We start from the raw sequence: 11070 nt of genomic DNA, 5'->3' as shown, positions 1-11070 counted from the left end.
ATAAGTAAAATGCAAGAGTTTGAGATGTAGAGGGTACAAGTGGGAGTAGAAATTGATACGAAGTATATTATTATAACCACCTTCGCTTCGTGTCACTTTGTTTCCTGAACTTTAGGTAATTACTAACTAAATTTGACAATTACAAAATTAAATTACAGTAATTAATTTAATTTTTTTTTTTTAAAAATGCAAATAGCCAAGATGTGAAATGAAAACCCTTGCATTTGAAGATTAAAGTAATCTCAAAAGTGGGCAAGCAAGGTAGAAGAGAAAAAGTGAAAGTGTTGTAAGATTTGGCAAAGAAAGAAAAGAATAGTATAGGTATGATGTCAAGTGGTTCACGACAGTCGGGAAATTATTATTGTGTAAGAAGTTGTTTAATGGGAATTGGAATTGCATTAACAGTTTCAATATTTGGTCCAGCTTTATACTGGAAGGTAAACAAGGGTACCAAATTGGGACATCATACATCCTCTAATTGTCCTCCTTGTATCTGTGACTGTCCACCTCCTTTATCCATTCTTAAAATTGTTCCTGGTATTATATTCTCTCTTTCTCTTAGCCTTATTCTCTTTATTATACTCATCACCACTTTTTTCTAGATCTAATCTTCTTGTTTTTATACATTCTAGATTATTTAACATACATTAGTAAATAATGTTTTGCCAAATTAACAATGTTATTTTTTCTTCTTATTTATTTTTTATCTTTATAATTATGTTGAGATTGTATTTCTTGTATGAATAATGAATTGGGACATTGGGTATTATACTGTTTAATGTTGAGATTGTATTTCTTGTATGAATAATGAATTGGGTGTTATACTATCTCAACTCAACCTAACTTATAAGGGTATGACGAGATCATTAAAGATATGGCACATTATTCATTTTGATCTTTAATATAAGCAATTAACCTTCATACTGTTTTTTTGGTTTAACGTGTAGGTCTGGCCAATCTTTCAACCGAAGGTAATACAACCTCTTCATTATTCTTCTTCTTAAAAAAAAAAAAATCCAATATTTATTCTTAAATTTTGTCGATTAGTCTTGACTTCCTTGATATATATAAATATTGTAACTAATCATTTAGATTGATTTAGTACATACTTTCAATTCTCACATTATATTACCGATTAAAAAATCACTAGTAATGTGTCTTACATATATATTATGGAGAAGTTCTTTTATATATACTCTGTATTACATACTTACTTTAGTTTATACAAAAAATGATGAGTATATATATATGTGTGGTGATAATGAGTAGATTGTGGTAAAAGTGATCCGGAGCTCCAACAAGAGATGGAAAAGCAGTATGCAGAGCTTCTAATGGAGGAGCTGAAGCTGCAAGAAGTTGTTGCGCAAGAGCATATTCGTCATATGAATGCAACATACCGAGAGGCACGAAGAGTGGCTTCTCAATATCAACGTGAAGCTGAAAAATGCACTATTGCTATCGAAACTTGCGAAGAAGCTCGAGAAAATGCCGAGGCACTCATACTTCGAGAGATGAAACTTGCACTCTTGTGGCAACAACGAGCTCATAAAATGGGGTGGCAAGGAGAATAACTTTACTATTTACTTTTCCTGATCAAATACAATTATATGTTTAACTACCTCAGCTCAACAAATAAAGCTTTATCATCTCATATACTATAATACCATGTACAGTACATCATAAGCCATCAAGGCTTTTGTAAACCAAACTAAATTTGGCAAACCGAGAGTATTATATATAGACAATATTAGACATATAGTATTAGCTTTTATCAAAGGATACTTGCTTAACTTTCTTTAATTATAAGTTTCATTATTTAATGTTTGGTCATAAAGTAAAATAAACTATTTTTCTCTTCTAAGGTAGAGGAGTGAGGGAAATGAGATAAAAAAAAAAAAAAAAAAAAAAATTATATATATATTTTTTTTTACTATGGAGTAATTCTATTCCTAACAACTCGGATGTTTTTATAGTGGTCATTTGAAATAATACTACCATATTAATGGACACACTTAGTCTTATAATATCTACATTGCAATTTGCAAATACAATTTTGAAAATTTTAATCCAACATAAAATAAATATTTTTCGAGAAATTATAAAATAATAATAACTTTACATATGAAACTAAAATTTTGACACAATTTTTTGTATGTGGCTGGCCACATGATAAGTCCCATGACCATTCAAGCCCCATAAATTACGGACCCCAAATAAAAATAATGGACCTAATTAGATATCCCGGTTTTTTTAGAATTTCGACCGTTTTCTTTAATTTTTCTCTCTTTGTTCTCTCTCCTCCTGCAATTTGCTTTAATTTTATCTTCTCCTGTAATTTTCTTTTATTCTCTCTCCTCTAAATTCTCTACATTGTTCTTGCAATTGTTGAAAATGGTGAAATTGAAGATCATAAATTTCAAGGGAAAGAAAAGATCGTCTACTTGTAAAACAATTGATGGACCTTCAAACCCTATTTTTTACATTTTTAAGAATTTTGAAGATCATATGCATTTTTCCCTATTTTTTACATTATTGTTGTTTTTGCAAGTGTTTCGACCCGAATTTCGTTTTTTTTATTTGGTTGCATATGCTTCATTTTTAGTTCTTTTATGTTAAATTTTGTTTTGTTCTGTATTTTTTTTAAACAAGAAAAGGAAATTATATTACATTACTAGATGATAAAAACATCTAGGAAAATAATTGTTTGTGACCAAAATGGGCTTCCAAGTTTGCTTAGAGCTTGAAAATTGCAAATCATGGAGCCTGCTACTACCGAAAACAGTAAAGAAAAGGAGTATGTTATAAAAGCAGGGTTAATTGAAAGTAGGATGGTAAGTATTAGTAGTGAAGCCCAGCAGTGGCTCAAGAGCAGCAGCAGCAACCAGATTACTCGCCATTCTCATGGCAATGGCGTAAGCTTGTTCCTTGGTGTAGGAAGCAGTGAGGCCAGGAGGGAAGAAGAAATGGAAGACGAGGTCATCCTGTTGTGAGCTATCTTGTTTTTGTTTTGTTGCTGTGTTGCATATGCTTACTTTTATGTAGTTATGGCTCTGATGAGTTATTTGTATTATGTCAAGGTTAATTTTGTTTTTGCAATTGTTTTTTTTTTTTTTTTTGGTAAGTAATTGTTTTTGCAAGTGTTAGGTTGAATTAGTTTCGAATTTCTTTTGTATTTGTTTAATTTTTAGTTTCTTTTGTATTTGTTTTGTGAATTTTGACTTAAATTTTGAATCGGTTTTGTTATTATGTCATTTTGTTTCATTTTCTAAATTATCTATAAATGGGTACTTAAAATTAGGGGTTACTTATAACACGGGTTAACTGTTGAGGGGTTACTGATAGTATTGCTTACTTGAAATTAGGGAAAATTTATAATTTGAGTTACTTGAAATTAGGGGTTACTTATAATATGGGTTATTTGTTTTTGTCTTCTGTTTTGGGCATGTTATAAAATGGGTTACTTGAAATTTCAGGTTACTTATAATATGGGTTACTTGTTTTTGTCTTTTATTTTGGGTATGTTATGAAATGGATTGCTTGAAATTAGGGGTTACTTATAATATGGGTTACTTGAAATTAAGGGTTACTACTTGAAATTATGGGTTACTACTTGAAATTATGGGTTACTTGAAATTAGGGGTTATTTGAGATTAGGGGTTACTTGAAATTGCGCGTGAGTGTCAGACTCCTTTATGCGTGTCAGACTTCGTTATTTTTTTTGAGTTGGCAGCAGGCCGCACGTGTAGCCTGCTGCACCATAAACTCGTCTTGTATGCGACTAGCCACACCGTGTGGCAGTTTATAAAAAACAAAGTAACCCCTATAACACTGACCGAGTAGCCCTTGTAATACTGGTCGAGCAACCCCTTTAACACTGACCGGGTAACCCCTACAACACTGACGAAGTAACCCTTGTAACACTGACCAAGTAACCCCTATAACACTAACAAAATAACCCCCAGATAGCTGGCCACACAGTGTGACCAGCCACATAAAAATTTGTGATTGGAGAAAACACTACTACAAAATTGGCCAAAAGAATCACTAAAAAGAAACCCCTTTTATCAAATAAGGGGTTTCTTAATAAAAGAAACCTGTTTTCTCAAATAAGGGGTCTCTTATACATGTAAATAAGAAACCCCTTCTAAAGAAAAATGGTTCCTTATATATTTCTATAAGTTTACTTCTATTTAAGGAATCACTTTTACAAAAAGGGGTTTCTTAGATTAAGTTTTTTGTAATGGGAAGCGGTTAGAACATTGAACCGCTCCCTATTCTTAAAAAAAAACCCTAACAACCCCTCATATTCTCACGCCTCTTTTCTCTGATCTCCTTCTCTCTCCTCTCCATTCTCAATCTCACGCCTCTTTTTCTCCCTCTCTATCCTCTCTCCATTTCTCACCCATGGAACTCCTCTTTTCTCTCTCTCTCCTCTCTCCTTTCTCCATTTCTCAGTTCTCAGTTCTCACCCATCTCTCCTCTCCTCTCTCAAGCTTCCCTTTCTTTTCTCTCTCCTCTTATCACCGGCCACAACTACCACCACCGAGAGCAACACCCACAACAACCACCGAGAGTAATACCCACCTCCGTCGAAATCCAACCCTTGAACCCCGGAAACCCCCACCCACCATAACTCGAAACCCATAAACCCCCATCCACCATAACTCGAAACCCAGAAAACCTCACCCATCCTCTCTCAAAACCCATCTCGAAACCACTGAAAACCCCCACCCCACCACCGGGGTGTTTAGAGTGGTGTTTGTAGTGGGTTTTGTGGGTTATGGGATAGGTTACGGGGATGAGGGTTTCGGTAGTGATTGGTTAAGGGATAGGGTGGTTTTGGCGGGGGGGAGGGGCGACAGGGAGGTTACCACTGAGAGAATCACCCACAACAACACACCGAGCAACACTAACAACAACGCAGCGCAACACCAATGCCGACAACAGCGCAACACCAACACCAACAGCGCAACACCAATTCAGATTTTAATTACTTTTATTTTATTTTTTTAAGTTTGTGCGTGTTGGCAAATGTTAAATTTCATATTTTTATTTTTTTTACTTAATTTCATATCTAATTTTAATGATTTGCGCAAGTGGTTTAATTGGTGGTGAGTGTTGGTATTTGGTGGATGCATGCGCGTGGCTGGTGGTGCGCATGGGTGGGGGATGGTGGTGGAACGCATGGAAGCAACAAAAGTTTTATTGATTTTATTATTAATGTATTTTTTTGGATGAAAATGTAATATTACAACTATTGATTAATGAAAATATTTATATTTATATTGCAATATATATGAGTATTTTTAAAAAATTTACGGACAAATTAAAGAGACCCCCTCTTAGAAAAGTGGTTCCTTAAATACATATAAGAAACCCATTTTTTGAAAAAGGGGTTCTTTCAATATTATGATTTAGTAATTTCAGGAGCATTTAAGAAACCCCTTTTCTAAAAAAAGGGTTATTTAATTGGATCAAACAAACCCCCTAAAAAAAGTGGTTTCTTAACGTAAGAGACCATTGAGCTTGAGACCCCCTCTAAAGTGATTTCTTATGCCAATTTTAGGGGGTTTCTTTTCATGTTTTTGTAGTAGTGAAAATATGTCAATTATGACCTACATAATTATTAAAATATTATGGTAGTCATATTTCAAAAGACTAATATAAAGTTTTCTAATATACTAGTGACAATTACAAAATGATTAGTTGTTCCATTGTTTATGACACAGTTAAATTTGACACATTTGCTAATGTAATATTTTAATTTAATTTATTAAATGCGTAATATTTTAATTCAATTTATTAAAAATTAAAAGAAACTTGATATTATAAAATTTTACATTAATACTACAGTAGTATACACTTATTTAACAACCTTCTACATTTGTTTTTGAATAAAGATTGATTCATAAATAAAAAGTCATACGCCATCTACGAATAAATTTATATCTAATAAATAAATGACAATTGAATCAAATAAAAACATAATTTTAGCAAAATGACAATTTACATAAAAACATTTGTTTTTTTTTATTTTAATTTGTTTATTTTAAATATTAGTAGAAAGATATGGTAACGTAAAACTTAGCATACATACTTGTAATCCACAAGTAAGGAAAAAAAAAGTGTATGAATTATTTAGAAACAACGTGTTTTCTACGTGGCTGGCCACACTGTGTGGCGGAGATTACTTATTCAGGGGTTACTCGATTGGTTAGGGGGTTACTTATTTAGGAGTACGATTACTAGCTCGATCAGAGGTTATTTGTTTAGGGGTTACTCGGTCAGTCATGGATTACTCGATCAGGGGTTACCCGGTCGGTCAGGGGTTATTTGTAATCCCCCGTATTTTTAAATATTTTATAAATGAAATTTTATTTTATTTATAATATTTATTTGAATTTTTCCAGAATTTAATTTTCAAGTTATTAATTTGGGTCAAAAATTATTTTAGGCTAAATTATTTTATGAACCTATATCCTACAATCCATTATTATAAAAACAAAGCCTAACCCATTTGTTAATTTAATTGGCCCATTATTTTCATGAGGCCCAATTCTACCCAACAATTCTCTCCTATAAATACCCCATGAATCCCCAAATTTTCTCCTACACAAAAAGGTTAGTCTTATTTTATTCCCCCTTTATTTCTTACTAGATGAAAGTCCGTGCGATGCACGATTTTTCATACATATATCTCAAGAAAAGATATTTTCCTATATACTCTAAGTTTTTTTATTTATTTATTTATTTTATTTTTTTATAATTATTTGATTTATTTTACAATTTAATAATTTCACACAAAAAAAACAAATAATAATTTAATTAAAATGATATTGCCAATTACAAAAGTATAATTCTTTAATGTAATTTATAATGCGACTTAATTTATTATTGTTTTGTATTTTATTCCCTGTTGTTAGTTGAATGACAATAATATGATATTTTTCAAAAAAAAAAATTGTAAATATGATATTTCATTGATTACTTATTATGATAAAATCTTTAATGTGAAAAGATAATAATTTTTTATTTTTAAATTAAATTAAATCCTAAATCATTATTCGTTGCTATTTACACTTGAAATTAAACTCTCAAATCTATATATCATTTTGTATATTTCTTGTGATCTCTACCAAATTATCTGACTTTTCAAATTTTCAGACATAAAATGTATAAAGAAGGTAAAGTTTTTTTTATTGCGTTATAAGTTTTAAATTTTTTTATGAAAAAAAAATCTTATTAATGGGGTATTTAGATAAAACCATTAATTTCATAAGATAATTTTTATTTTTTTTAATAATTTAAATCCTAATATCCCACGGTTTTTTATACATAAAATCTCATAAAAATAATTTTTGTAATTAGATCATACTCATAATATTTTTGATTACTTTGCTATTGTTTGTTAAGGATAATTTTTTATTAATTTTATGTAATTTATTCCCCTAATAAATATTTTGATAAGAACATTAAAAATAATAGTTATTAGATATAATATTTCGATGTAAAAAAATTTGTATTAAAATTTTTTTTTGATAGGATCACCAACTTTGTTCACACCCGTATCTCTTCCATCTAATAAAAGTGGATAAATAGAACATGTTAGAAAAAGTAAAATTTATATAAAATTAATCTTTTGTCTTATAAAATAAATTAAAATATTTACCAGATGGTGAATAATTGTTGTGAAATTAATCTGAAAATTGTACTTATACAAAATTAAATTTATGTATTGGAATTTTTTCATCGTCCCCAATCGCCCAAACAACAGTATTTTGGAAAATTGAATCATTATTTTGTTGTCGCGACAATGCGTGCGATATTGCTTCTTATTTGTAATGACTGAAAAGTATCTAATGGAGTAAACTTTTCCTTTAATCAATTTTGAACAAAATTGTAGAACAAAGTTGACTTTAATTGAGCCATGAACATAATCACCCTGTAATTAAAAATAAAAAAATTAAGTTAATTTTATGACTTAATTAAGCTACCTAAATCACAAAAAAAATTGTTTTAATCATAAAATTAATTGATAAAAACTAAAAGGTTCATTAAAAGGTTTAATAAATGTAAACGATTTATAAAGATATAATACCTCCACATCCAATAGGATCATTAAGTGAGAAACTCGTACTTTGATATTCCAAAGATTTTTGCTCAAATATAATTCTCTGATTAAATTAGATCTGCATGTAAAAACAAAATTCAGTAAACAAAACATAAACATATAATTATTAAGTATCCCAAATAAACACAATTTAAACAATAATCACAAATATACATTTAAAAATGGGTTTTAAAAATTAGGCTAAGAATTACCCAGCCATTGATGACCTAATAAAACTGACACAAAATTTGCTTGGTTTGGTTTTATACGTATTGATACAAAATTTTGTTGGTATCATATGATGCGTCAATTTATAATGGTAAAGATCACAAATTTTAATTTAATTTTAATTAAGGAATAATTTTTATTTCTTATCATAAACACTATCAAAATTTATCTTATAATAGTAGGTATATAAATCCTATATCTAAAGATGATTATTTTAAAGGATAATTTTTAGTTTTTTAAATAAATTAAATCCTAATAAATTAATATTCGTTATTTTTACTTACGTGGCAAAATTCCTAAATCTCATTCGTCACTTTTGTTTAGGTGGCAAACGAATCTTTTAATTCCAAAATAAAATAGAAATCTAATTTTTAATTGGTCGAAAATATGCCTTTGCTTATGTGGCGTGCCGAATGCTCTCGAAAAATGTCTACTTTATTTATATATATTAGATTATTTTCATAAAGCTTATGTAATTGATTTTTGGGTTTTGGCTTTTATTGCTTGAAATTAGTTTATTTAGTATCAAAATCATGTTTTTGATGTTTTAAACTAATAATTTCAGATTATAATTGTTGTTTTAATTTTCATATTTTGTAATTTTAAACCTAGGGTTTTAATTTAGTTAATTGGGATTTTAGGGTTCTAATGATCAATTAATTTGGGGCTTTTGTTCCTATTGAATTTCTAATGATTAATTAAGCATAAAAACAAATTTTCAGTTTTCCGTAATCAACTTATGATCTCCGTTCTTAATTTATTTTTAATCACGTTTTAATCACATTTAGGTTCTAAGTCGTCTGATTTTTACCAAAAAAAAAAATAGTGTTTTTCGTGTGTAAACAACGTTTTAATCAAAACATACTACCTTTGGTGGTAACCACCACCCTCTCGTGGCCAAATTCAGCCCCTAAATATGGTTTTTGGGCAGTTTTTGATTTTTAACGAAGGTTTAATGTTTAATTTAAATTTTCAGATTTTTATAAAGCTCTAAACTTGCTGTAGTTTTATGAATAAGTATGTATTTTAATGTTTTTATGTAGGAAATTTTAAGAATAATATATAAGCTTTTAATTCTAGCAAAAAGGAAGGTTTTAAAGTGTTGTTTAATTGAATTTTGAAGGTTTGATTGAGTTTTTATGAAACTAATTGAATTCTAATTATATATTTCAAGTTTAGATTGTTGTATTCATACATTCTACTATTAAATTAAATTTTCTGATTTTTAATCATGGTTTTAAATCATGGTTTTATGATGGATTTTTAGGTTTTTAACATACTAACCTACTATATAATGATTATTTCAAGTAGAGATGTTTATGAGGTTGTTTTATAACCTTAAACTAAATTTCCAGATTATAATCCTTACTTTAAAGTTGCTGGAATTTTATGTTAGAAGCTATATTTTCATGATTTTAACATATAAACTTATAGTTGAACTATTGAATTTTTAACTTGGACTAATGTGAGTAATTTAAAAGCATTATTTCAATGGTTTAAGGGGTTTTAAAGTATGTTAGTATTGCTGTAAATTATATTGCTTGGGTATTGATTGAATTATTATTATTTGGTTTAGGAGGGGACTTTGTAGAAGGCGATTTTTAGTTCCTAAAGTGGCCAATTAACCAACTCGTTTACTCAAGGTACATACAAGATACGAAAACCTTGACTTTAGAAGCATGTTTAAGGACTTGGAAAACCTTAGAATCATTTTAGGAAACTTGTAGATTGGTTGGAATTGTATGGTAGTAAGTTTGATTGGTGATTAATGTGGTGATTGGTTTTATTTCATGTATGGGGAATGCGTATTAATTTATCTTGTAAGTATTATTTATGCATTAACATGCAAGATGAGCTTAGAGGCAAAGGTACGTGAATATGTGGAATGAATTATTTTAATACTCGTTCATGTTTATTGAAATGGAATGAGTAAAGGGAGAATTAAAGTCTTATAAGACGAGGTCGAGGATTTGAGGTGCCTTATGCACTTAAGGTGTTTATACACCGAGGTAGTTAAAGGATTCAATACTAAATATTGTTTGTCACTAATAGATCAAGAATTGAATTAGAAATTTGAATTGTTTGAATGATTGATGTATAATTGGGTGTGTTGTTTTGCACTTGAGTCTCACCAAGTTTAAACTTGTAAATTACGTAAAGTGCAAGATGGATGAGCAATAAAACTCTGGATTTATGCACATCTAGAGTAATGACAAACAGGGGTTGGGATACACGGGGTATTAGCCGTGTACTTTCTAGAGGCCGTCTAATTTACGAGTCTCTTGTTTACAAATGTTTTTCTAAACTATAAGGAGTTAGATGAGATCTCATACTAGCTATGGCCACGGAGTCGCGCCCGTCTACCATTGGATGTTTATTAATGTTTCCGAAAGGAGGCATAGGGTTCTCTTTTATTAATGTTCCGAAACGGAGCATAGGGGGACAACCTGGTCTATTGCTTAATCCAATCAATGAATAAAATGAATTATTTATTATTAATTAGTGAAGTCTTAGTAATGTTAACAGTTGAGACATGTGCTTGAGTAAGTAATTAAATTGTGTGTTTGACTGCTTATTAGTAGAAGGCTAGGAATTCTTTGTTATACTTTCGTAGCTTGTATGTACTCAGCGTTGTTGATTCCGTGCTTTTGTGTGTCTTTTTCTTGGTCATGGCCTTCGCCAATCAATGACCCTGTAATGATCCAATTTTTACACTTGTAATATTGGGGAGC

General features: G+C 29.9%; 1 protein-coding gene across 1 annotated transcript; it reads left to right on the top strand.

The window, feature by feature from the left end:
- The first annotated feature begins 215 nt into the window (after positions 1-215).
- LOC110739928 lies at positions 216-1909 on the top strand. The gene is made up of 3 exons (XM_021920407.1): positions 216-537; positions 948-971; positions 1270-1909. The coding sequence occupies exons 1-3, from the start codon at positions 324-326 to the stop codon at positions 1569-1571; spliced, it is 540 nt and encodes a 179-aa protein (XP_021776099.1). The 5' UTR covers positions 216-323; the 3' UTR covers positions 1572-1909.
- Positions 1910-11070: the final 9161 nt, after the last annotated feature.

The sequence above is a fragment of the Chenopodium quinoa genome, unplaced genomic scaffold (assembly GCF_001683475.1).
Source record: "Chenopodium quinoa cultivar QQ74 unplaced genomic scaffold, ASM168347v1, whole genome shotgun sequence".
Lineage (NCBI taxonomy): Eukaryota > Viridiplantae > Streptophyta > Magnoliopsida > Caryophyllales > Amaranthaceae > Chenopodium > Chenopodium quinoa.
This window is presented reverse-complemented; position numbering and strand designations above follow the sequence as displayed.

Bases quoted from the DNA above. Each gene is read 5' to 3' on its own strand.
- LOC110739928 (XM_021920407.1), top strand. From the start codon at position 324: ATGATGTCAAGTGGTTCACGACAGTCGGGAAATTATTATTGTGTAAGA. The intron at 538-947 runs GTATTATATTCT...TTTAACGTGTAG, and splicing joins CATTCTTAAAATTGTTCCTG to GTCTGGCCAATCTTTCAACC. The intron at 972-1,269 runs GTAATACAACCT...GATAATGAGTAG, and splicing joins GGCCAATCTTTCAACCGAAG to ATTGTGGTAAAAGTGATCCG.